This window comes from Eriocheir sinensis, chromosome 14 (assembly GCF_024679095.1).
Source record: "Eriocheir sinensis breed Jianghai 21 chromosome 14, ASM2467909v1, whole genome shotgun sequence".
Taxonomy (NCBI): Eukaryota; Metazoa; Arthropoda; class Malacostraca; order Decapoda; family Varunidae; genus Eriocheir; species Eriocheir sinensis.
The window spans coordinates 17,225,857-17,253,800 of record NC_066522.1 but is presented as its reverse complement, the minus strand read 5'-3'; the positions used below and the strand labels follow the sequence as shown (position 1 = coordinate 17,253,800).

The 27,944-nt window shown below is 41.0% G+C and overlaps 2 protein-coding genes across 4 annotated transcripts; both read left to right on the top strand.

Moving 5' to 3' along the window:
• Window positions 1-355: 355 nt before the first annotated feature.
• On the top strand, window positions 356-3,560 carry LOC126998580 (uncharacterized). The gene is made up of 5 exons (XM_050860402.1): window positions 356-655; window positions 1,647-1,794; window positions 2,215-2,398; window positions 2,707-2,827; window positions 3,096-3,560. The coding sequence occupies exons 1-5, from the start codon at window positions 466-468 to the stop codon at window positions 3,236-3,238; spliced, it is 786 nt and encodes a 261-aa protein (XP_050716359.1). The 5' UTR covers window positions 356-465; the 3' UTR covers window positions 3,239-3,560.
• An 879-nt stretch (window positions 3,561-4,439) lies between these two features.
• LOC126998578 (mannose-1-phosphate guanyltransferase beta-like) lies at window positions 4,440-27,944 on the top strand. Of its 3 annotated transcripts, none has more exons than XM_050860395.1 (7): window positions 4,440-4,606; window positions 20,951-21,177; window positions 22,630-22,821; window positions 23,087-23,242; window positions 23,930-24,113; window positions 24,519-24,724; window positions 25,472-27,944. In XM_050860395.1, the coding sequence occupies exons 2-7, from the start codon at window positions 20,968-20,970 to the stop codon at window positions 25,601-25,603; spliced, it is 1,080 nt and encodes a 359-aa protein (XP_050716352.1). In that variant the 5' UTR covers window positions 4,440-4,606; window positions 20,951-20,967; the 3' UTR covers window positions 25,604-27,944. The 3 variants fall into 3 exon arrangements, with proteins under 3 accessions (XP_050716352.1, XP_050716351.1, XP_050716349.1); XM_050860394.1 differs by lacking the exon at window positions 4,440-4,606 and adding an exon at window positions 13,257-13,415; XM_050860392.1 differs by lacking the exon at window positions 4,440-4,606 and adding an exon at window positions 19,663-19,699.

Below are 27,944 nucleotides of genomic sequence, written 5' to 3'. Positions count from 1 at the left end.
ATACTATATATAAGCAATCTGATATTCTTGAGGGGGATCTCTAGAACCAAGCAAAGGCATCTTACTGTTAATGTATACTTTTAGGCTGTTTAAATAAAGGTAAATAATTCTAGGCAGAGTAATGAGCTAGCACTGGTATAATTACAGGAAGACTTTTAGCTACTTGAACTCTTATGAGGTAGTATCAATGGCATATTTTACTATCCAAAGGCAGATAATAATGGTAGCCTAAGAGTAGTAGTAAGAGTAGTAGCAGTAGTAGTATAAAAAATATAATAATAATAATAATAATAATAATAATAATAATAATAATAATAATAATAATAATAATAATAATAACACCCAACAACATCCAATAGGCTTGCATCCCACGGCCTTTCCCGCCAACACACACACACACACACACACCGCCATTCAAGTTCACCTCCATCCCTTTATTCCTCTACTAAACTATTCCCCACGGTGATGGCGGCTGCAGGACGCGAGGGCGGGGCAAAGGGGGGATCCTTCATGACGCCAGGAGGAGCGAGGGGAGTCCTGCAGGAGGGCCGGGGGGGCAGGGAGGGCATTAACAACCACGTGCCCCTCATCCTCAACGCCAGCCTCGTCAGACCCTCCCTCATGGACTACCTCGCCAGCGGGTTTAAGATTAGAGGTGGGGGAGAAATACCTTTGTTTTACCTATTTATTGATGATTTTTATTTATGGTAGACTTTATGTTATTGGTTGTATTTTGTTTTATGAGATTTTTAGTTGTGTTTTGTCAGCCTCCTCACACCTACCTCGCCAGCGGGTTTAAGATTAGAGGTGAGGGGAGAAATACCTTTGTTTTACTTATTTATTGATGATTTTATTTATGGTAGACTTTATATTATTCTTAGTTCTGTTTTGCATTAAGGGTGTGCTTGTTTGACCTTCCCTCACGGACGTTCTCGTCATCGGGTTTAAAATGAGAAATGCCTTTATTTATGATGTTATTTATGGTAGACTTTATATTATTGGTAGTATTTTGTTTTATGAGATTTTTAGTTGAGTTTTGTCAGCCTCCTCACATCTTCTACCTCGCCAGCGGGTTTGGAATTAGAGACGAGGGGAGAAATGCCTTTGTTTTACCTGTTTGTTAAAGAAAAAAATAGATGTTTTTTTTTATTTATTTTGTTCTACTTGTACGACGAGGTGACAAACTTTTTTTTTTTTTTATCAATTTGAGAGTTAGGCTATATGTTTAGGCACACTCATTTTTATCAGTTATGAGGTAATCATTATCTTATTCTTATAATATGTTAGGATAGAATTAGCTTGTTTACGTGTGTGAATGTGGAGTAGTTTTTTTTTTTTCATTTATCATGAGGGGGGGTAAATTTTAATTTAGTAGGCTATACATATAATATTTCATTATTGTATTATTTTGTCAAGAAGCATTTTTTTTATTAATGGGATAAATTGATGTGATATTTATCATTATATTAGCCTAACACATGAGATTATTATTATTATTATTATTATTATTATTATTATTATTATTATTATTATTATTATTATTATTATTATTATTATTAAGAGGAAAGTTAGCTTATTCTAATTATTATCTCTCTCTCTCTCTCTCTCTCTCTCTCTCTCTCTCTCTCTCTCTCTCTCTCTCTCAGTGAGCCATTCCACCCCCAAAGATAGTGCTATCTTGCCGACTTGTGGAGTGGCTGTCCTTATTGTTCCCCTCCCCTCCTCCTCCACCTCCTCTGCCTCCACGTCCACCTCCACCTTCAAGGAGGAAAGTCTGGACGAGCTTGTTGAAAGGTTAGTAGTAGTAGTAGTAGTAGTAGTAGTAGTAGTAGTAGTAGTAGTAGTAGGGAAAATCTATTATATTTTTTTGTCTAGAAGAAAATATATAAAATTCATGGTCTCTTATTAATAATTTCATAGTTACCAGGATAAATGGCTTTGTCACTATTTTTCTTATTTTTCTTATTATTATTTTTATTATTATTATTATTATTATTATTATTATTATTATTATTATTATTATTATTATTATTATTATTATTTTGTTGTTGTTATTGTGATTATCATTATTATCACTACTGTTATTATTTTTCATCGTTATCCCCACACATACGCATTCTCCTCCCCGCTCATACCCACATAGACTCAAACACATCCTTGCCCCAACTTGCAAACCCTCACCCCCCCTCCTCATCCCCCTCCACCCCCCCTCAGAGTTCGAGCCTTCACCCGCGTGCATGTGGGCGGCGTGGTGGTACTGGTGGGGGCGGTGTTTGGGCAGGAGGAGGTGGGCGGGGTGATGTGCGCCCTGCAGATCCGCCTTCTACCCCACCCACCCCTTCTGCTGCCCGCCCACGGAGAGGCACAAGCGGCCGCCCACCTACACCTGCTTGCTAAGGTTAGTGGGCGGGCGGAGTGTTGTAGTAGGAGAAATAGGCCGAAGTAGTAGTCTTTTTATTGTTTTTTCCTTGTTTTCTTGATTTTTTCTTGTTACTTCTTGTTGTTCTTATTCTTCTTCATCATTGTCGTCGCCGTAGTAGTGTGTAGTAATAGGGGAAGGAAGAAGAGGAGTTTATATAGCCTATAGGATGAAGAGGCCGGGGGACTGCGTGGAAACTTGCTTGGAGAGATTACCATTGCAGTTTGATAAAGATTCTCACTATCTATCTACTTATCTATCTATCAATATCTATTTATCTGTCACAGGCAGTGGGCGGTGGGCGTGATGGAGTTGTGTATCGCCGGCTAGCAGGTGTGGTGGAGAATGTTCTGGCCAGCCCTGTCTCGCCCTACGCCCTGGCTGGTCCTCTGGGCATTTCTCCCGCTCGTAAGTGTGTGCGTGTGTGGTTATGTGGGAGGGGGGGGGGGGGAGGATTATAGTATGGAGGGCCTACTACACATGTATGGTCCTTTTTACATGTCTGTACTTATCTATTCTTCCCTTCAGTTGACATACACTTCTTGCCGCTAGTATCTCTTCATTCAGTCCATTCCAAGTTTGTGTATGTGTATGTATATATATAAATGCGTGTTGGTATTGATATAAATGCAGTCTATCTATGTAGCCTTATCTATTAATCTAGTTTTTTCCGCAGAGGTTGCCACCCTTCTGAGACTGGGTGGGTCGTTCTCAGGACTGGCGTGTCTTGAGCAGGAAGACGTGTCGGGGGCGGGGCTCCCTCCCTCCATCCTCACCACCCTCACCTCCGCCCTCGCCAGGGACACTGTGGCGCTCTAGAGATGTTGAGAGGAAGCGATTTTTTTTTCATTAATAGCAGTATGTTATCTTTGTCTGGGTTTTCTCTATAATGTCAGAGAGAGAGAGAGAGAGAGAGAGAGAGAGAGAGCTCTTCATGAATGATACCAATATATACTTTTTTTGTCTTTTAACCTTGACTATTGAAAAGAATACTAGAAGGAACAGATTAAGAATTTTTTCCTGTTATTTATTAGTTCTTGACTCCTAGGAAAGGTATTTTTCAATATTTTTATTGTATATTTTATTGTGTTTTTTTTATGTAGGAATGACTACAATGATAAAAATAAGCTGTTAATGGATATTCTTGTTTGTATGTTTTTATATAGTCCTCCTTTGGTTAATAAAACAAAGTTTATTAATTGAGAAAAACCTTTACTTCATGAACACACACACACACACACACACACACACACACAGTAAAGTAAAGTAAAAGGAATCAGGTCGGCGTGTAGAGCCTCTGTCATACTGAAGTTTGTCGCTTTACTGTACTTCCTTATTATTAGCCTTTTCAAAGTTAACATATATTTCTATTAGCCTGTGTAGAGGTTTATACTGACAGTGTACGTATTCCCTTCTGTTTTTTTTTTTTATCATGTGCTGGGACACCAATGAACTCAGAACTCGAAAGAAGAGAGGAATAATTCCATAAACCCAAGGTATGAATCACTGATCTCAAAATAACTTGTGATCAGTGGTATGAATCAATGATATTTGTTATTAGTTTACCTTATTGTAGTTCTATCAATTCAAAAAATATCTTTTCAGCTTTATGGAAGCTCATATTGAGTGAGGGTGCGTGTCTGAATAGTTATTTGGGGCCAAGCATCATTTCTCTGCCCCAAAAATAGTAGAGGCGGTTTTTTTTTTCGTTTTTTTTTTCTAAGTGCCACTCAAATCATTTATTCAGTCACTTGTTGTTATTGTTCCCAAAATTCAATAAGTCTATGATATTCACGCAATGATGTTCTCAGGTGTATTTTCTGAATCTTCATCGGCGTGACAGGCGATATGAAAAATTTGTTCGTTCCAACTGGAGGCGAGGGAGCTTGTGAAAAAAATGAGGAGACAAATTCTATACTGACTCAAACTTGTGATAGTAAGATTCAAACAGCATTTCAGTTATTGTTTAAGTGACAAAACTAAATCAGATACAATACATGTGAGGTAATAATGCCAGCTGGACGGAGTGAGTGAAGGCTTTCGGACGCGTCACCGTTTGTTTGTGTCAGCGGCAGGAGGTGTGCGAGGCGTGGGGACGAGCAGGGAGCACGCCCACGCACCCACGAGGGGAACTGTGCACCGGGGGAGGAAGGGCACCACCTGGGGCGTCGAGGCGGAGGGGCAGAGGTGAGTGCAGTGGTCCGTGCCCCTGTGGGCTGGTGAGGGGGGCGTGGCAGGGGGTGGCACTGGTGACGTGGCCGCCGCAGGGCTCATCCGTATTTTGTGTTTTGTTATTATTATGCTCGAGAAACTGCCCCCGGACTTAGATCTGATCATTAAGAGGGAAACTGTGTCTGTATGCCAAGTGGGGACATCCTGGGGCACAGCCTTTTAGGTTAAGTCGCTTTTAGGTGAGTGCAAGGTTGATAGTACATGAAGTAGATATTATTAACAATAGGGTAACCACCTCCTGCCAAATTAATACTTATAATATGGATTCTTTTTTGGCCCCTGAATGCAGTGCAGTAACAAATGATTTCCGTTAAGGAGGGTTGAGGAAGTTAGGTAGGTTATGTTAGGTTGTTAGGTTAGGTTAGTTTAAAATTATGTGGCATGCGGTGTTGGCGGCGTAAATACGCAGCGTGTGACAAGGTGGGGCGGCAGTGTGGTGGGTCCACTACATGAGCTGGTGGTAACGGGTGGGAGTGGGTTGGTGGCGGGTGCCCCTCAGGCATGAAAAGTCGATCATTTAGTGATTTCCGGATATTTTTTTTATCTCCATCATAAAAAGCATATTTTGCCTATAAATAAACAATTAGTGTCTTGAAACTAGTAGGCTAGCATCTCCTCAATAATCCCCCATGAAGGTAAAGTTAGGGGCATACTCTTATCCTACATATGGTTTAGGTTTTCATTTCCATCACTTTGGCTTGAGCCTGTGGCGGGAAGTGACCCAGTGCTCTGGGACGTAGGGCTAGTGTATAATCTGGGTTATCACAGTTTATGTTCCCCAGGTACCGTTTTATTGATGAGCCCTAAAGGGAGGAAGAGCAGCTGGGTGGGCTGTGCACTGACTGCTCAGGCGAAGGGTTTGAACCCAGGGCAGTGGGTGTCAGTGGCGCATCTAGGTGATTTGCCGCCTGGGGTGGACTTTCAACCTGGCACCCCTCCATCCCACCCAGTCCCTCGACCCTTGAGTAAAATATCTAAGTTTCATTTCATTTTACTGGGAATGAAAAAAGTAAAAAATAATAATAATAAACGATATGACAGACTGGCAACTGCACCATAGAGGTACACAGACACAGTGAGTTTTGTTTATATAGATATCTTCCTTCTGATTTATTGTTGAGTTAGTTGAGAATTTGATATTCAGTACCATACTATTAAAAAATTAATGTTCAGTGTCACAAGAGAAAAAAGAAAGAAAGGCTTTATTTGCTGCCCCCTAACAAGTGCCGGCCAGGGCGGGCTCCCCCCCCTTGTTACACCACTGGTGGATTTGTAGCTACACATGCTAATCACTTAACCACAGAGTTGCTGTCAAGGTTGATACTGTGAAGTTATTTGCCAAGCAGTCAGGCAAATAAGTCCATGTGTTACTATTTACCAAGTATATTGGTATAATCAGTTCAAATAGTAGCCTTTTGTTGCTATTTGTTAAGAACTATGCAATGTATAAACTAACATAACTCAATGCAAATCTAAAGGTTAGTAACCTTTTGTATTTCAACAGTAATGGCAAGACCAAGGCAAAAGTAAAGTTGAGGACATAATGTTCATGCGCTAAAGTGCGCATGGCCTCATTGTTTATCTCCATCATATTGGCCTTTGGGCCTGTGGCTGGAAATTACTCAAAATCCACGGGGTCAGTGTGACATCTAGGTTACAATAGTTTAACATACCCAGGTTGCCTCATGTATTTCTCTAGAATTGCCCCCAACTCTGGTTGTTGACTATTTTTGGGAATTATTTAGAAGACATCAATACTCTAGTCTATTTCCAAGACACCTGCAATTTATTTCTGGATAGATGAAATTTTTCACAAGGATGTAGTTGATTTCATCAGTAAACAACTCCGAAAGCACGAGAGGGAATATTTCACAAACTGCTGTGGTAACCTGCTTATAGGGTGAATAACAAACGCGGTATCATTTATCGTTTAAGTGTCTTGGCCCCTAGAATGGCTGCCAGATTTGAACGACTAATTAAGGGACGATAGGTATTAACTATTTCAGCATTCAGTGAGTTAGTACTTTAGCGATAATGGGTTATTATTCTTAGCTGCAATAGGTTACAATTTTAGCAGCTATATTTTTCTGTCCTTACCAACAATGGATTGCTGTTTTAGCTACAATAGATCACTAACCATTAGGTTAAGGAGGGCTCTGGTAGTAATAAAACATGGCATGGCATGGCACAGCACAGGGTCAGTGGTGGCCTGCACTACCATCTTGAAATTTGTGTAATTTGGGATATTTACTGAAAAGTATGGTAAAGGTAAAGTTGGGAACCTTTTCTGCAGTGCTCATCTCCATCCCATTAGTCTATGGTGGGTGAGAACTTGTTCCCCTGGGACACAGGAGTAGTGCACTGTCTGGGTTACCATAATTTATCTTCCCCAGGTTTCCTTAGGTATTCATTTATTGACCTGCCTGAAAGGGGGATATGCAGTTAAGAGGGCTGTACTCTGAATACCCAATACTGGATTTGACCCAATGCCTACTAATTGGTTGTTTGGTGTGCTAACCACTGTACCACGGAGGCACTAGGTAATAGTGATTTGCAAAAGGGTACTCACAAAAGGCAAAGTTATGATAAAAAGCTGAATGGCACCTTCAGCTGTTCATCCTTCCCCCATCAGGCTGGATGTTAAATGGGTACCTTAGAAAACATGGGGAGCATTAACTGTGGTAGGTAACTTGGATGTCACACTTACCCTGCAGCAGGCCATTATATTATAAGAACCCGCTACACAGGGCAAGTGTGTCATCCACGTTACCATTTCAGTGCATTTCTGCCTCAACTTATTATATCTGTGTTTGTAATGTCCCATTTCAAATCAACTGTTACTTCAACTTTTTATTTTACTTTTTTATTTTCACCTTGTATTTATTGACATATTCATCCTCGACACCGGTCTCCCCTTCACTATTTAACACTCCCCTTCCTTTCTCTTTACTTGTTGTTCATGTGCACTTTACATATTCACGCCGCCACAGCTGTGTACTCAGGTTATGCAACAGCACATGTCTGTATGCTGAGGACCATAAAACCGTATTGTCATTTACACTTTTTATGTGCCACGTCATGTTTGATCTTAGTAGTGCTGTCACATTTTTAACATGTCCTATATGTTTAATATTTATGGGTACAATGAATGAGCCCCGCCCCCTTCCTGCATCCAATTTCATGTCTTTATTATGGTCTTTAGATATACACATGTATTCCTACTGCTGCTCCGTGAAAGGTGGCGTGATTTACTCGTAGAATTTACCTTTCGTATTTTTTTTATTTTTTTTATAGTGAGAAACAAAACCAACAACTGTTAGGGTTATGGTAGTTCCGGCTAAATGTTAATTTTCGTGTATGTACTCACTAATGACTTACTGATCATTTTTTGGGGAGGTATTCAACCTTTCCTGGAAGTAATGTGCTGGGAAGTAACAAGAGTGCCTAGCAGCGCTGGTGATGGGTAACCTTTGCTCTTGGGCCTGATGAAGAGCCTCTCATAAAAGCATACTCTATAATGCTCTGTACACTAAGTCATTCATTGATCCGCCCATCTGTGTACTGACCTTTTTGTGTGAGTGTATTATGTATGTTGTATGTGTGTGTATGTATGATGTTCAATACTGACGCTGTAATTTTTCTGGTTCCCTTTAAGGCGGCGATGGCATAGACAGAAAAAAGGGCCACTTCCTGGACTCCTTATGTACACGGTCTTTGTTTGGCCTCTGCGCATATTACACGTAACCCTTTTTACATGACTACAAACTCCTCCGTATCGATCATTCCGGTCTCTCCCCTGTCAATTTTCTCATTAATAATACATCATCGTTCATTAACATTACTTTGTACATATAAAAGTCTCTATAGAAGTTTGGTTGAAGGTTACCGTGTACACAATTTGGTAGGGTTGTTAGGTATAATATTCTCTGCGTTCTCCAGCATTGCCTCGTTTATATATAAAAAAATCCCTATAGAAGTTTCTGTTACCTGCAGGCTTGGTTGAAGGTCTCCGTGTACAAACTTGGGAAGGTTGCTGGGTGGGCACCGAACTCTTGGGCACGACACCCTCTCCTTTTCCTCCTCCTCCTCCTCTTCCCCCTCCTCTTCCTCCTCCTCCCGCCTCCACGCAGCTCGCAACCCCGTGGTGTTCCCGGCCTTACGTACATAAATCTCGTGAGACTTAGGGCCTGCCTGGTAGCTTGGGTCCCTACACACACACACACACACACACACACGCACACACCACTACTACTACCATAGCCATCAATCTCATCTCCGCCTATACCACCATCAACACAAGACACGACTTCCATCACCACAAACACAACCTGCTGCTCCCCCTCTCATACTTCACACCACACCTTGACCCCCCTCCTATCCCCTCCCCTTCCTACCTTCCCTCCCAATCCCCCTTTACACGTTGTTACTGAAACCATCCCCAGTACTCCTAGAAACAACTCAACGGGCTTCCATCTTGCAGTATCCCGCCATAAGGCAATACTACATGCGTGTTTCAAGTAGGATGGATGAATGATACGTAGAGAAGTTGACGTGTAGAGAAGGAAAGACAGATTGGTTAGCTATGGATTGTAGGTTTATGTAGCTTCCTCTGCTGCTGCTGCAACTACTACTACTACTACTACTACTACTGCTACTACTACTACTACTACTACTACCATCAACTTCTTCCTCTTCTTTTTCTTCTCCCATTACTATCCTCACCATAATCATCAAATGTCATCTTCTACTTCTTCTTCTTCTTCTGTTGTGCTTTTGCCCTTTTCTCCTATTCTTCAAATATCACCGTCTCCCCCTCCTCCTCCTCATCCTCCTCCTCTTCATGACGTGCCGCGAAATGTCACAGTAGATATTTTATTCATGTGTTTTAGTGGTGCGTGTTTCTGCGATCCATGTTTCTTCCCCTCAAATGACTGTATTCGCTCTGACCTACTAGTAGTCTCATAAACAGGAGTTAGGTGGATAAGTCATAGGCAGGGGACTGTACGTAAGCTTTGTACTCGGTCGAGGATGCTAAAAATAAATGTAAAACTGGTATTCGGTCGATGATAAAAAAAGAATAAAGAAAAAAGAAAGGATTGGAATGACGATAATGAGTGTAGTATAAAGCTGACAATTACCATCATCATCACTACTACTACTACTACTACTACTATTACTACTACTACTACTACTACTACAACTACTACTACTACTACTACTACTACTACTACTACTACTACTACTACTACTACTACTACTACTACTACTACTACTACTACTACTTTCTCCCATAGACACAAATAAGGGGTGAGATGAAAGTATGATTAAGAGACATTGATGGGAGAAGACCAGAGGAGGAGGAGGAGGAGGAGGAGAGATGACTGGTGGCTCATCGTCTTGTTGACTTTGGCGGGCAATGACCCCCCCTCTGGCGGCGGCCCTTTGCAGGTACACACACACACACACACACACACACACACACACACACACACACACACACACACACACACACACACACACCTATAGATAGACAGAGAAGAGAAGAAAAAGGGAGAACAGAGAACAAATAGACATAGCAAATAGACAGAGAGAGAGAGAGAGAGAGAGAGAGAGAGAGAGAGAGAGGGGGGGGGGGAGGGAAAGTGAAAGTGCTTAGCTGTGGGAAAGCCACGTAAGCAACCAGATACCAACGCAGAGCAGCCTGAAGAACGGGTTGCTGAAGTAGGTTCCTCCTCCTCCTCCTCCTCCTCCTTTCTTTTCTTTTTCCTCAGCTTCGTTTTCTCTTCGTGTCCTTCATGCTCCTCTTATTCTCCTTTCTTCTAATTGTTGTTACTCATTTTTTTATATATATTTTTTTGTTCTTGTACTTTTTTTTGGCTCGTCTTTTCCTTGTTACTTTTCTTCTTCTCAATATGGCGGTCAAAAACGAAACAAGACACTATATATATATTTTTTTAAGCGTGTCGTATTTGCCTCCCTTTTTCTTTTCTTTATTTTTACCATTAGTCTTCATTATTTTCCCAGTCTTTGCCTTATCCTTCTCATCCTTCCCACTCCTACCCTCGTGCCCTCCCTCCTTCCCTCCTTCTCCTCCTCCTTCTCCGTGGGGAAACCAAGGGAAGGTACTCTTGGGAAACCCTGTGTCCTGGGGGTATAAAGGATTCAAATGACTCTTGTACTCGAAGAAAGGAGTGTCGGAGATGTGCAACGTGAAGCAATGTGTACACTCAACCCTTTGCATCCTACTCCTTTCCATTATCTATCGTTTTTTTATTATTGTTCCTGTTGTTCTTGTTTTCTTTAATGCACTCGTTCTTGTTCTTGCTCTTCATTGTCTTCTTTTTTTTGTCTTCATTTTTGTTCTTCCCTCCCAATCCTCCTCCTCCTCCTCCTTTTGTTCCCCCTCCTCCTCCTCCTCCTATTGTAACATTATTCTCTCTCTCTCTCTCTCTCTCTCTCTCTCTCTCTCTCTCTCTCTCTCTCTCTCTCTCTCTCTCTCTCTCTCTCTCTCTCTCTCTCTCTCTCTCTCTCTCTTCTTCTTCTTCACAATCATAATCATCACCATCATCATCAAATGCAATCCTTCTCCTCTGTGTTTAATTCACCCCCTGTGTACTCGCGTTGTAATTGCTATTGTTACCTGTCATGGGCTGGGAGGCAGGTAGGCAGGTAGGCAGGCAGGCAAAGGCAAGGCAGGCGGTGGATGGGCTTAAAATACCTTGCTGGGTCCTTTGTCGGTATTCTCAGACGCTTCCGCTCCTCACATCAACTATTTCCAAAGGCCGAAACGGAGATCAATCGGGTCCTAATGAGTGCTGTTCTAAGTTCATGGTGCAGAAGAAGGGTCAGACTACCAGAAGGGTCATCAAACTAACCCTGGAAATGCTCGAAACTCCTACAAAAGCCTAGTCAGTTAGCTGTGTGTGCCTGGCCGCCGAAATGACCCTATGGCACAGTGCACGGTCGGGTCGAGTAGCATAAACAGAGGGTCACGAAGAGTACTCGCGGTGCCTGGTACAGTTCTCCCCCCGACCTATTGGCCACCCTATGAAGTACAGAACAGCGTATGCGGCAAAACCTTAGGGCCTTGACTCTTCTAATTGTAAATGGCCCATGTTTTTTTTAAGCTTTTTTCTCCTAACAGTAAGATTTAATGGCGTATGTTTTTAGTTCATTTTTCCCTACGTTTTCTTGGTCTCAGCATAGAGTGGACGCTGTTAAATGTAAATGGCCTGGGGTTTAAAACCTTTTTCCTTCGATTTTATGTTCTGGTTATAGAGTCGTTACTAAAAACTGTAAATGGCGTTTGTTTTAGTCTTTTCTCCTACGATTTCATGTTCTGGGTATATCGCTGACGTTACCAAATCTAGATGGCATATGTTTTTAGCCTCTTTCCTACGTTTTCATGTTCTGAGTATATAATGGACGCTGTTACTGTAAATGGCGTATGTTTTCTAGTCTTTTTTTCCTTTTAATTTCATGTGTTGGGTAGTGAACAATTGACGATGCAAACTAATCTTTTAAATAACTTTTCCAACGATCTCGTGTTTTGGGTATACAATGAACGCATGGGTGAACGCTTCTAACTGTAAACGACGTGTGTTTTATATATAAATATATATATATATATATATATATATATATATATATATATATATATATATATATATATATATATATATATATATATATATATATATATATATATATATATATATATATATATATATATATATATATATATATATATATATATATATATATATATATATATATTTTTCCTGCTCTTTCATGTTCAAATTATAGTTGACTCAAGGGCTAATGCACCGAGGTCACGCTCAGCTACAGTGTATGCTCCCAACTTTACTTGCTATCTCACTGCTAACTGTAAATGGTGTGTGTTTTATAGCTTTTTTCCTACGTTTTTATGAGTATGTGATTTATTGGGTTCATGAATAGTCTAAATGAACGGAAACAGCGGATGAGCAGAAACACTTGAGGATAAAAAAAGTGATGTGATTATAATTAAGTACATATTTCCTGTGTGTGTGTGTGTGTGTTGGGGGGGGGGTTGATCGACACACACACACACACACACACACACACAGCGCGAAAATGACCAAGTAGACGTGGCAACACTGAACGTAAACAACAGCTCTCTGCCAGATAACGAGTGCTCTCTCTCTCTCTCTCTCTCTCTCTCTCTCTCTCTCTCTCCAATATAATCGTTTCAAGCACCTGTAAACTCATAATTTCATGTATATAACTGTCTTCCCTTCGTACTTATACCATTAAAAGCGAAGATATATCATTTTTATTATTAGTATTAGTATTAGTATTTTTAGTTGGAATAGTAGCTTTAGTATGAAGGAAATTACAACTTTTTCTCAAGTTTCTGATGGATGAAGAATAGTTTTACTCACTTCAGAATATCATGGTAGTCGCAGTAACAGTCATAGTGAAAGTAGCAAGAGTAGTAGTAGTAGAAGATTAGCAGCAGTACATCGTGGTGGTCGTGGTGGTGGTATGCGGCACCTGAAGAGTAACACGTAGGCTAGTCGGTCCAGGTCACCCTCTCTCCTCCACACCCCCTCCTCCTGTACCCCCCCTCCCCCGTATCCTCCCTCCTCGTCGATGGTTAGTATCAGCTGATACTCCGAGGCGGGAGGACCTTCACGCTGCCGTACCTGGCCCACCCTCACTCACCTTGCTCTCCACTACCTGTCTTGAACTCCCTGCCTCGCCATGGGACTGGGCGGGAAAGGTATTATGACAGGAGTGTGTATGTTAGAGTGCGTGTGTGTGAGAGAGAAATCGTAGCATCATCACTTTTCCTATTCTCACCCCCAGCCTTCCCATGCACTGTGAACATTGCACCGTGGAAAATGCACAAAACATGCCTTCGCCAGCTGGATACCTACTGATAACGCCGCCGTGAGCTCTGTCCCTCGTCTGTGCGTCTGCGTCTAGTGTGTTAAAAAGATATCTTGTTTATTACTCCTTTCATGCCTTGTGGAAGATGAGCAAGAAGATGGGAAGATACGTGTGGGTGAAAGGAGAAAAGAAAGAGAAGATTGACACATACGTGCAAAGTGTAGGAAGATGAATAGAACAAAACATGCATTGAAAAAAGGAAAGGTAAATCTCTTTTTAAAAACAAAACCGACAAGTGCAAGTTTTCAGCCACAAAATAAGACGAAAAACCGTAAATGACAAGAGATTACTCATCGTGACGCTTTACAAATTACACTGAAATTACTGTCATCGGAAATAGTGCATGAACATAGCAAGTCATAGTGAAAGAGAGACAGAAAGAGAAAACTATGTAGTACTGTATATAGAAAGTGTTACACGTCACCCACACGCGACTTGATAACATGAGTAACTGTATGAAGCGGAAAAATGCTGGGAAATGAATGTTATTGCGGAGATTAAAGGATATGTAGTACGTGTTTCTCACCTCTTAAGCCGCTGATAAGACTTGTAACGGGGCATGAGGCTGAGTGGGGCGGAGAGACGGGATTATTCTCCAGGATGCTGCTGGGAGAAGAGTGTTCGTATGCGTTTATAGTCTTATCGTGGATTGCTTGCCCTCCTCTCCTTAGCCATCCATGCCCCAGCCAGTGTAAGAGATTGAAAAGTGTAATAAGAAAAGGAGGAAGTTTGATAATGGATCCTTGCTGAATTAGACGTTTCAGTATGAGCTTCTTCACTTCCTCTCCTCAGCCAAGCCCCAACCAGTTTATAAGAGATTAAAAAGTGTCATAAGAAAGGGACAAAATTTAATGATGGATGTTTGCTGAATTAGAAGGGAAGAAAGACGTGTCAGTATGAGCTTCTCCACCTCCTCTTCTCAGCTAAGCCCCAATCAGTTTATAAGAGATTAAAAAGTGTCATAAGAAAGGGACAAAGTTTAATGATGAATGTTTGCTGAATTAGAAGGGAAGAAAGACGTGTCAGTATGAACTTTTCGTATTGACAGGCTTAACTTCTTTCTCTTCCTCAGCAATGTGTATAAAGTGTATATCTGTGATGCGAAGAAAATGCAAGAAAGGGATGAAACGAAAAAAAAAAAGTGCAGAGAATGGATGTTCCAGCTTGAGTTTGCTGGACGAAAAAGGGGAAAAAAAAGTGCTTATATGCCATTAACTCATCTTGATATTCACTATACGTACCGTCCTGCCTCTCCTCATCCCTTCCTCCTCATCCACAAAAGAAGAAGAACAAAGGAAAAAATGCGTTAATATGCGCTTCTCGTCTTGACATGTGTACCTACCTACCTTGCCTCCTCCTCCTCCTCCCTCTCTTCAATCTTGCCGCAGCTTCCCTCCTTCTCTCCTTCTTTTGCGTGTGTGTGCGTGTGGGTGTTCTGGTGGCATGCAACGTTACCAAACTGTCGAACTCACCATATCGTATTTGCGGGTTTCAGACCAAAAAACTGTCGTACACACACAAATAACTGCATTCATTTATAGTTAGTGTTCATATCGTTAATTACCGATGTCTTTTTGCAATAGTTACGAGTCAAAAACCGGAAAATCCAATGTTTAATCTGGCAACGCTGGTGGTGGCACGCCGCCCTGAGCCCTTCATCTGCTGACCTGGCATGGCTCGTAGGTGACAGCTGTTGCCTCGGTGTAGGGGCTGGGAGGGGTGATGTGCCTCGGGAAGTGTGTGTGTGTGTGTGTGTGTGTGTGTGTATCAGGGTGGGGGGGAGGAGATGCTCTGATGTATGTTTATTTTCGTTACGCTGTGCTTTGTGTTACATCGTGTCTGCCATATCCACAGACAATAAACAGTTCCAGGTCACGTTGCTATACAGACACGGACACGATCATCACCATCATCATTATCTCCACCATCTCAATCGTATGCGTTTGTATGTATATGAATTACAATGCGATGATCGATGGGATGGTGACGTGAATATGTGGGTGCTGGTGGAGGGAGGGAACGAGGGGGAGGAGGGTAAAGGGAAGGTAGAGCAGGGTGGGGAGGAGGTGGAGGGTACGGAGGAGGTAGAGGGTAGAGAGGAGGTAGAGGATAGGGAGGAGGTATAAAGGGTAAAGAGGTTTGAGTCCATATTCTTAAACATATCGGGCTCCTATTACATCTATTTCCCAAGGCCACAGAAGATTAACCAGGTATTCAAGGGTGATTTTCGAGTCCACACTGCAGAGGCCGTGTAAAACTATCAGTAGGATCACAAAACTCCATGAAAAGCCCTGCAACTTCTACAACGAGAGGCTTTTCATATAGGCAGATTGAAGTGCGCATACGTTTAAGAATACTGTGTTTAGGAGAGGGAAAGGAAGGAAAGGGAAGAGAAGAGAAGAGAATAAAAGAGAAGAGAAGAGGAGAGGAGAGAAGGGAAAGAAAGGGAAGGAAGACAAGGTTGCACAGGTGAAGATGAAAGGGTCGGTCCGCCAGGTAAACATCATGCAATTGTTCTCTTTTTGTTGGTGTTTGCAGGTGAACAACGTCTTTATATCATGCATACCTGGGATTTTTTTTAGTAGTTATTGTTATTGTGGTGGTGGTGATGGTGGAAGGGAAGGGGAAAAAGAAGAAAATGTGGTGGATTACGAGAGAGAGAGAGAGAGAGTTAGGTAAATATTTATAATTATTGGCCTCCCGCTAAGTATCTCTCTCTCTCTCTCTCTCTCTCTCGTCCCTGCTACCATGAACCATACAACTATTCTATCTCTTGTATTAATGCCTATTTTTAAACCCTCCTCCTCCTCCTCCTCCTCCTCCTCCTCCTCCTCCTCCTCCTCCTCCTCCTCCAACTCCTCCTCCTCCGTCTACTATCTTGATAAAAATATGACCTTATCACCATTGTCTCGCATTAAGACACCGAAGAAATGGTCTCTCTCTCTCTCTCTCTCTCTCTCTCTCTCTCTCTCTCTCTCTCTCTCTCTCTCTCGTGTTGATTTAAAAGGATATAAATAACTTCACGCGCTCCTTTCTTTCTTTATTTCTTTTTCTCTCCCTTTTTTTTCTCTCACATTCTCACGTACCTTTTTTTTTATTATCTTTTTACGTTTACGAGTCATTACCTTCTCTTCATTTTAGTATCACTGTCTCCCTCGCTCCTCTCCTCCTCCCTCCACACACACATTCTTCACATTTATCATCTTCTTTCTCTCGTTGTTCTTCTTGTTTTTCTCCTCCTCCTTCTTGTTCTTGTTCTTCTTCTCCTTTTCCTTTTTCATGTTGTTGTTGTTGTTGTTGTTGTTGTCCTTCTTCTTCTTCTTCTTCCTCACCATCAGCATCTCCAAGAACGAAAAAAAAACCCCCCCATCTCCCCAAAACACTCATCTTCAACGTCTTCTAATAAGCCTCTTTTTTCTTCCTTCTTATGATTTCGATGACTAACCTGTGATTCCGTTTCCTCGCTATCAGTAACTGCAGCATGATGATAAGGGTGAAGAGCAGACTAACATATCGAGTCAGGTGAGCAACGTAAGCAGAGATATGCATCCACAGGTGTGCAGCTCAAGGAGGAGGAAGAGAAGGAGAAGGGTGGGTGGGCTGGAGTGGAAAACTGGGAGGTGATCGAGAGAGTGAGGTTCGTATAGGAGGATGGAGGAGATAGGAGGAGGAGGAAAAGATTGTGGAGGGGAGGATGAGGATGGGAAAGAGGAGGAGGAGGAGGAGGAGATGGTGATGGTGATAATGATTAGTGAGGAGGAGGAAGGAATGGAGAAGGCTGATGAGAAGGGCTGATTTGAGGAGGAGGAGGAGGAAGAAGATTAGCGAGAGAAGGGAATAAGAAGGGGGGGGGGGGATGAACACGGGAAGAGGAGGAAGATAATCGAGAAAAGAGAAATAAGGAAGGAAGATAGGGAATAAGGGAGGAGGAGGAGGAAGAAGAAGAATAACAAGAAACAAAAAACTAAGACAAAAAGGAATAAGAAAGGATGAATGGGGAATATAAGTGAGTACAGAGGAGGGGGAATAGGAAGAAAAAGGGAAAGACAGAAGGGCGAATTAACACCAGATAGTATGACTCGTTGTGTGTGTGTGTGTGTGTGTGTGTGTGTTGTTCTTGTGTATACTCGTATTATACCGGGTTGTGTTGTCCTAACCGTACCTGGATGGCGACACAGTATTAACGTAAGGGGAATATTAGTGTGGCAAAGGTTCTGGGAGTTTAACTAATGGTTTTTTTTTTTCATGTCTTTTTTCTTAACGCGACTGAGAAAAACTGGGTGAATCGTGAATCTTTTTTTATTTTTTTTATTTGTTTGGTCTATTTTTACTTTTTCGTCATCATGCTCCTCGTTGTACTTTTCTCTCGCTCTCTCTCATCATCATCATCATCATCATCATCATCATCACCATCCTCTCTCACCACCATCCCTTCCTTTTTTTATACTTCCCTCCTTCCTTTTTTTTTCTCGTTTTCCTTCTCACATGATTTATTTTGCTCCTGCTCTCGTAAACGTCCTCTCCGCCCCGCCTCTTCCCTCCTCTTTTCCTCCTCCTCCTCCTCCTTCCCATTCTCCCTCCCTCCACATCCCAGCTTTTTCCCCCTTCCTCCTCACTTCCCCATCTCTATTCTCAACCCTTGAACGCGCTTTCTCTCCTCCATTCCTCTCACATTCCTCTTTGCTTACTCTCAGTGCTTTTGATTTTTCCCTCCGTACTTAATATGTGTTGTGCCTTTGCGATAATTTCTTGCTTTGCTTGGAGGAGGAAGAGGAGGAGGAGGAGGTGGAGAAAGTGAATGTGAAGTGTGTGTGTGTGTGTGTGTGTGTGTGTGTGTGTGTGTGTGTGTGTGTGTGTGTGTTTACCCGTGTGTATCAGCGTTCAAGCAAGAGTCACTCAAGCAAAATCTTAGGTAGTGTTTTTTTCTTTCCTCTTCCTCCTCCTTTTCCTCTTCCTCCTCCTCCTCACCATCATCATCACTTCATTTCTTATTGCTTTTCCTTCTTGTTTGTGTTTGGAATGAAATGAGGATCCGAGAAGTTAGGTTTACACACACACACACACACACACACAGTGACACACACATTCACAGAGACATTGCATCGGAATTTCCTTCTACGCAACACACGCACTATAAGTTTCCCTGTTAATTCGTTTTCGTTACGCCTGAGTTGACCTTCAAGGAAAACGAACTTGGTGGTGTGACTGCTGTAGGTGGTGACAGGAATGAGACGAAGCTAGGGAATAGGGAGGTTTATCTGATGGGTTTTGAGAGGAGAGCAGAGGAGAGAGAAGGAAAAGGTATTAGGATAGGGAGTGACGGTAGAAAAGTTATAGAGAGGTGATTGTCAAGAGAAGTAAAATGGAAGGAATAGCTTGATAATATACGATAGAGAGGGAATATGTATGGGTTGCTATTGTAGTGTGAAGGAAGAATAGATAAGGAAGGGGAGGAATGGTAGACAAGGGTTAATAGAGAAGGAGGAGGAGGAAGATGAACAGAAAAGAACAAGGAGGAAAAAGAATAATGGGAATAAGAAGAATTGGTGATGTGAGTGGATTCAGAGGAAGGTCGATAGGAAAGGATTAAGGGAGACAGGAAGGAGATTTAATATGGAGGAAGGGAAGGGTCTAGGGGTTGGATTGAGTTATCAGGAGCCTATAAGTTACACGTAGGTGCTTAGTATTCATGAACCTTCTTATGAACTAGGAGATAAGTCATTCCCACAGGTTTGATGTAAGGCCTTTTGTTGTGTGTGTGTGTGTGTGTGTCGTTTCACTCATTGGATAATTTTATACTACTACTACAGTGCTGCTACTACTACTACTACTACTACTACTACTACTACTACTACTACTACTACTACTACTACGGCACTTTAGCCTTGACTGAATACACAAAGGAAGTAACCAAGAATACGCACTGGGACCTTGGAAGATGTAATGTGGGTGTGGAGAAAGTATGTTATTTCAACCTCCACTGAGCGACAGAAGTGTGCACAATCTGTCACACAATTTCAGTAAATCTCCGCCCCAGGCTCAAGGGTCAGTGTGATGGAGGTGATCACCGAGGCCACGCACAGCTCTAGTGTATGCCGCCAACTTTACCTTTGGGTCAGTTATCTTTGAGTGAAGGCACACATGATCACGTGCAGTTACATATCTGAAGCAATTTATGTAGGTGTTGTATTATCCATTGAAGATTTTAGGTAATACATTGGACTGGTTCTCATAATGTGACATAGTTGCCATTTTACTTTGGACCATTTCATAACGTGGGGTTGTTATGTCACTGAATTTTCAAAGCGATGGAGTGAAACTTGTCTTCATTAACATTTTTAAAAACAGCTTGTTCAATTAGACTCATCATACAAGGACTCAGATTGAAGTACTTTCTGTATATGTATGTAGTTCAGGGAAAGAGTAAAAGTAGTACTAATCAGAAGCTTTATTTCTTTGGTCTTTATACTAAATATTTCAAAGATGCATTTCATGAAAGTCCATTACTGGGGTATGAATTGTTTCTGATGTAATGCATGCTATGATATTGTAGTAGTTACTAATGTCATAAGAATATTTTGGAAGGCATTATACATATTCCATTGAATAGATTCATGACCATATCATATTTGCTGTAATTGGTTCAGAAATCAAGGTTTTACAATTATGCATAGTCATATTCTGCAAAGTTACTTTTACTGTAATTTTTTGTTGTTTCTTGCTTTTATTGAGATAAGGCAAACCTGCACCTGGTGGTTGTTTAGTGGGTTGTAGGCATGGAATTTGGTGCTTTGTCATCATCTGTTAGGCGGCAACTTTCACTCCCTAAAGTTTTTGCCTTTTTTTGTGCTGGAAGGAACCCCCACTGGGATGCGTTGTCCGACAAGCTATACTCTTAGAATCAGTTTCCTGTTGTAAGCAGTAATAATTGAAAAAAATATGATAACAATAATATGTAATTAAAAAAATGATAGTAATAATGTTGATAATGATATTAATAAAGGTAATAATAATAGTAAATAATATTACTATAATTGTAGGTGATAAGAAAATTATTATAAATTAAATAGAATGTTCAACAGAGGAAAAGAAACCAAAATCAAGATAATATTTGATTTACAAAATGAAGAGTCATCCACTCTACTTTAGCATGAAATACAAAACTTAATGCCTCTTCCTTGCTGCTCAGTCATCAGGTTAGCTTCATCGTGTCTTCATCTTTTGTCCGTTTATTCTGTCTTTGCGTGCCCCAGTCCATTCACTTTTTTACCCTCCTTTGCCAGAATGTAATCCTAACTCTCCAATATCAAGGTAAACCATGTATGATGCCATAAAACTATGCTCTAATGATCTCTTCCCCCGCAGACTTGACATTGGGCAGGATGAAGGCGCTGATCCTGGTGGGTGGGTACGGGACGCGCCTCCGGCCCCTCACGCTGAGCAGGCCCAAGCCACTGGTGGAGTTTGCCAACAAACCCATCGTCTTGCATCAGATAGAAGCTCTTGTGGCTGCCGGTGTGACCCACGTGGTGCTCGCTGTGTCCTACCATGCCGAGAAGATGGAGCAGGAGTTGGCGCAGGAGGCACAGAGGGTAGGTTGTTCATTATGGGTGTGTTTGGTGTGTTTAGGGTGATGAGAATAGGGTGGAAGGGTGTTTGTGTGGGTTGTTCAGTCCTGTTAGATTTTGGTTAGCCATGCGTAGGGTTGCAAAGGGTGAGAACGTTTCCGGAAAAATAGAAACTTAGCAAGGGATGTTTCCGGGAGTTTTGGGAATTTTCAGGAATTTTCAAATTTTTCACGTGTGTATTTGTATGAATAAACAAACCAATTTTGGATAATATAATTATTAATTAAAAAAAATTAGGCAACAAAATTTTTATTTCCAATTGTTTAGGTCTGAGTCAAGACCCATAGTAATTGTTTGGGGTTTTGTTAGGTTAGGTTTGATTAAGTTTTGTGCAGGTGTTCTTAAAGTAGTGCCTCAATACCCCCTGGGGGTATTGAAACCGGTTCTTGGGGGTATCCAAAAAGGCAAAATAAAAATAAAAAGAGTCCATAGAATTCAGCTGTTTGTTCATAGCCATCTTGCTTTCTTTCTTTTACAGGAAATTAAAAGTTAAAAGTTGGGAGTAGTAGGCTAATATTGGAGGGGGGTTATCAGGTTGACTTGGAGTTGAACTTTGGGATTTTGTGGCTGAAAAACTTTACGAACCTCTGGTTTAGGGTATCTTCAGACACATGATAGCCAGCAACTTATGGTATATATCAGCAAAGAATAACCTCTCTTTGTTATATAGAAAGTCTCTTTAGTAAGGAAGTATTTATGAAGACTTAGGGCCGCTTTCATAGTCATTTTGTTTGTTTTGATCGTTACCAATGGCGGCGATCGCTGCTATAGTATTTCTTCGTAAAACTGTCCGATGAGGTAGTTGCGGCCGCGGGGTTAGCCTAGTCCCGCACCTTACCACACACTCTCAACACCTTTCGCTTCCTCTGTAGCCACCACTACCCGATAGGCCAGTTTCACTTGGAAAACTATTATGTCGATCACTGCCATTGGTAACGATCAAAACAAACAAAGTGACTGTGAAAGCAGCCCTAAAACTGGAAAGTTTTTGTGTTCAAAGTCCCATGAATTTTATAACCCTAGCCATGCCAACCCTAAATACCAGCATGCAGTTAAGATATCCTGGTTTGTATCTTTGTTTTGTGTTTCAGTATTTGATCAGTGCTTTCAACACTTGTAGAATATATTGGTGTATTTATTTGTTCAGTGTATGATTTACCTTGATGTTATTGTGCACTTCTTTTTTATTTTTTTTGTTTTTATTTTTTTGTTTTTATTTTATACATATGTCTGTCACCCTGATTCTGTCTCCACAATTTCTCTCATCCAATGATAGGTTTCTTCTGATTACTGTTTTATGGCCTCCAATCCCATTCAGCATCTAGGATACAGTACCACTTCCTCAACTTTTATTTAAATTTCTTATACTATTTTTCTTCAGACCTTACCAACCTCCCACTCTCTTTGAATCTTCAGCTGGGCATCGAGATCACCTTCTCACTGGAGGAAGAACCGCTGGGCACTGCAGGGCCAATCAAACTGGCCCAGAGCATCCTTGCTTCAAACTCTGAGCCATTTTTTGTCCTCAATTCCGATGTGATCTGTGACTTTCCCTTCAACCAGATGGTTAAGTTCCATAAGAAGCATGGCCGCGAGGGAACCATTATGGTATGTGGAGCTTTACTTTATATGATGCTTATTGAGAAAGATATAAGGATGGACTGTAGTGTCATTACATGTGTATTTTGAGCCTTTAATTTAACAAATTACAAGAGGAAAAGGTTGTAAAGAAAATAAAAGGAATCTGAAAATCTGGGTGACCTTGGTCTACAAAATATTGGATGATTTTTACAATTTTTCTACTCTTTAATTTATATTTTTATGCTTTATGAGTATTTCTGGACCCTGCAAATATACATGTTATTCTCCTCAGGTCACCAAGGTGGAGGAGCCGTCCAAGTATGGTGTTGTGTTATACGACGACACGGGCAAGATTGACAGCTTTGTGGAGAAGCCGCAGGAGTTCGTGTCAAACAAAATTAACGCTGGCATGTACATCTTTAACCCATCAATCTTGGACAGGATAGAGGTAACTTACTTTTGTTGATCATAACTGAAGGATGTACTGGTATTTACATATCACCTGATAGGCCTGCTATGACTTTCTGTATTATTTTAGGCTGTACACTCCTTCCTTTCCACTCTAATCTTACTGTCTCATTCTTGTACTCAGAGCTGTAGAAAGTATTCTAGACTAACCTAAGTAGATCTATTGTTGTCATCAAAAAAATAAAGTTAAAGTATCTACCAAACTGTACCAGATCAATTTTTATCTTGGTAGTTAAGAAAAAGAGCTTATGAATCGTTTTGATGTACCAGTCACCTGTGTAATCCTTGGCCCATGTGTATTTACCTAGTTGTATTTACCTAGTTGTGTGTGTGTGTGTGTGTGTGTGTGTGTGTGTGTGTGTGTGTGTGTGTGTTTAAATCATGGCAATATAATGAATTTTATTTTTTTCATTAGAATACATGAGGTCAAGATGGCAGTATGATAAATGAAAGAATTTACAAGATTTTCAAAATAACTCATTCATCTCACCACGGGCAGGGTCTTAGGTACAGTGCTGGAGTAAAAGTGCTTTGTTACCTTACATCTCTGCTTGTGCTATTCTTTTCTCCTTCTTTAACCCGTTTCTTTCTCTTTTATGTGTTCTACTGTCTTCACAATTAAGTTATGATAATGTGACTAATGCTGTAGCTTTGCCACGTCCCTCAGTGTCGGCCAATGAGCATAGAGAAAGAGGTGTTCCCCTTCATGGCGAGGGACGGACAGCTGTATGCCCAGGAGCTTAATGGGTTCTGGATGGACATTGGTCAGCCCAAGGACTTCCTCACTGGAATGTGCCTCTACCTCAACTCATGCAAGATGAACAACAGTGCCAAGCTTTACAAGGGTCCAGGTAAGAAAAAATAATGTGATCTGACTCTTCATTGTGAGCAACTTTCCTTTATCTTTATTGTTATTATCAATATTATCATAACATAAGTTGGATGAGGCATAAGGTAACAAGGAAGCAGTAATAAAGGAACTTGCACTTTGTTTTATAGACAAAAGTAAGAGAAGCTACTTTCACCATGACCACCTCCTTGAGAGGTCTGGAATGAACAACGGATTCATTTCTCAGAATGTAACCCTTTTGTAAGTCGTGGAACAGCTGTATACCTTTCTAATTTTTCTAGTATGATGTACATGGCATGTCTAGTAGTGATAGTATGAAATTCTAAACACTAGGTAAAATTTACTTTCTCTGGTATTTTTTCTGAGATGTATACCCTGTGAATTCAACTTATCTGTATTGTGACAGGTGTGGTGGGTAACGTTTTAGTGGATTCATCAGCCAAAATTGGAAAAAATTGTCGCATTGGACCCAACGTGACCATTGGGCCAGAAGTGGTGGTGGAGGATGGGGCATGCATCAAGCGCTGCACCATCCTGCGTGGCGCCACCATACGCTCTCACACGTGGCTCGAGAACTGCATCATTGGCTGGAAGTGTATTGTTGGACAGTGGGTGAGTAGTGAGACAATTATTCATGTCTCTGATGTGTTTTGTAATTTTTTTGGAATTATCTTTCTTGAGATTTTACTTAAAATATCAGTTATAATAGTCTCACAGACAAACTGAAGTAGACTTAGGGAACAGTCAAACAGAACAACATATATTGCAGTGAGTGGGGGAGAGTTTGGGTCCGTTGGCATGATCATTGTTGTTTCCATGGGACTCTCACCTTCGTTTTTAAAGTGGGGTGCAGAGTGCATTGACATTGCTTCGTGTCCTTTATACTTTCACTCACTGTTGACTCTTTGTATATAGGAAACAGATTTGTGCCAGGAAATGCATCCAAAGTTCTACAAAATGAAAAGATGAAATGTATGAAAAAGTAAGATTATTCTTATTGGCCAATTAGTATAAAATCAAAAACAACCTTCAAGTAAAAGAAAAGAAAAAGAAATGCTCTACCTCAAAACAGAACATAGATGTGGTCACAAGAAAATTGTTGAACTTGGAATGTATTTTCTGGCACATTTAAATTTGGTTACCTTTTGATGTGCATATCCTTATGTACATACCTTGCATTGTTGTTGTTGTTGTTGTTGTTGTTCTTTTTCTTCTTCTTCTTCTTATTATTATTATTATTATGCGCCATATGATCCAGCAGTTGCAGCACCAAGATGAACGCTTTATTATTATTATTATTATTATTGTGAGTTGTGTGAAGATGAAGATTTTAACAAACTTTGGATATCATTCTCTCAGGTGAGGATGGAGAACGTGTCGGTGCTGGGCGAGGATGTCATCGTGAAGGATGAACTCTACGTCAATGGAGGGATGGTGTTGCCCCACAAGAGCATTGGAGCATCAGTGCTTGAGCCAAAAATCATTATGTGAGGCCTTAGCAGCCATAGACACCACACTGACTTGCTTTGAATCATCTTGCCTTCAGAGAGTGGCTCAGGGGTTGAACCTGCAATTGCTCACTACTTTCTAATAGTTTGCACGGGACTTTAAAAGCAGGCTGAGGTGAATTTGGCAGGTAAGAACTCTCATGGTCTCTTTGACTTTCCTCTGTCTCTATATTCATTATTGTTTTACTGAGTCACTCGCTAAGTTACATGTTGAGGTTACTAATTTATAAAGATATGTTGTCTTGATATAATGGTGCACCGTACTTCCACTGTGGCATTTAGTTGTTGCTTGATTATTGCACCTAAAGTCGGCTTCCAGTTCAAGGTTTTAACTGATACATATTATGTTTATGTAGAAAATGTTGACTTATTTCCTTTTATGGTCTCAGGGACTTTTCAAATCTGATCAGACCCATGTGGCAGGAACCCTTCCCTCCTGCACATTTTCCCTGTGTCAGGGAAGGAAACTTGCAAGATGTTGCAAGAAATTAATGATGTTGGAAATTTACCGAATTTAATGGCATATAAAGTACATGCATGATCATATAAGATGCCCCTCAATTTTGACAACCTTTTTCTTGAAAAATAATCATATATTTTCCTGCCATGTGTACCCCTCCCCTTGGTCAGTTCAAATGAAAGTTTCTCGTGTGTTCAGGTCTTATTTTCACTGGTCATGGACCATTTTCTCAGTTTGGAGGTGGCCCATAATGCTTGTTATTTGTAATTTGTAAACATTTTTGTAGGTATTACTTTTCTTTCACTCCATTATGTTGGGATAGTGGAAATCTGAACATTATAAACTTAAGTGATTATTTAACCAATAGTAAATCTTTTGTGTATTGATTAAATGAATGCTTAAATTTAAGTTCCAAGGTTCTAGGAAAAAATGTCATTCTTACTACCACACTAGCTTCAAACAAATAAATCACAGTGAGGGTTGCACAGCTCATCAGGCTTGGTGTGCCTGAGAGAGCAAGCCATTACAAAGACTGTAATCACTACACCAAGACCAAAACCAAGTTAATGCTCGCTTGTTTATGTCTATGATCAGGCATCTTCATTGAATTCTCTCCCTGACTGCATATACTACTCACTGCCCCTTACACACACACAATTCGGTCATGAGTTCAGCATCTGATTAGTAAAAGTAAATTTGGGGGCATATGCTATAGCTGTGTGGCTTCAGTGTTTATCTTCATCTCATTGGTTGTTGCAGTATCATAATTGCATGCCCCAATTAATCACTCAATCAATCCATCTCATTGATCCTGGAGTCTGTGGTTGGTGAGAAGCCATTACCCTGACACAGGGCAAGTACATCTGGGTTACCACAGTTTACCTTTCTGAGGTTTCCCCAGGAGGATGAACAGCTGAGTGGGCTGTGTGCCGACTGCCCAGGCCAAGATTCAAACCCAAGCCTGCGAATTAGTAACCTGGCGTGTTAGCCATTTCATCTCAGAGACTGTGAGTGAATTCTACACACTCACACTTGACTTCCTGTCTTCACCTCACAGGGTGAAAACATAGCCTGTGGTGCTCTGTAGTGGCTTCAGTCAACCTGTTGATATAATCACTTCAAGGACTCCAAAGCCTGCCTATAACTCTGATCTTGAGCATTTAAACAGAGGGGCTATTTTCAGACATACTTGGGGAAAAATGCACCCCTTATATGCCATGAAATGTGGTACTTTACTGACATGTATTTTTATTTACACCAAACATACTGTAATTGAACAAGTCTACATGATGGGGAAAGTGCATTATAGGTTAAGGTCAAACTGCATGTCTGGTGATGGCAGTGTTGAGTGGTTGATACAGTATGACCTTGTACAGTGTGTGTTAGTGTAATTATAAGGCAGCACACAATGTAAAAGTAATATGTTGCAATGATGAGTGTGAGGCATCATGCACTGAGTGTGGAAAGCTGGAAAGCATCTGGGGGACATTGAACACCCTTTGTAAATAGGTGTTCAGCACCATGCACTGAATGCAAAGTAAATATAGGAACATTTTATGGACCTTTTGTGAAAACAAAGGCATCAAGCACCTTGTGTGGAATGGGTGAAAACAAAGGCATCAAGCACCTTGTGTGGAATGGGTGAAAACAAAGGCATCAAGCACTTTGTGTGGAATGGGTGAAAACAAAGGCATCAAGCACCTTGTGTGGAATGGGACCATCATTAACCCAGTGTTAAGGAACTTTGACAGTTGCCTGCTGAACTACATGGTAAGATTTTCTGCTGTGTGATGCCATCATAAGATAAGAGATCCATCACTGAGTGTTAAGATTTGTACTACTACAATAAAGCATCAAGTTGATA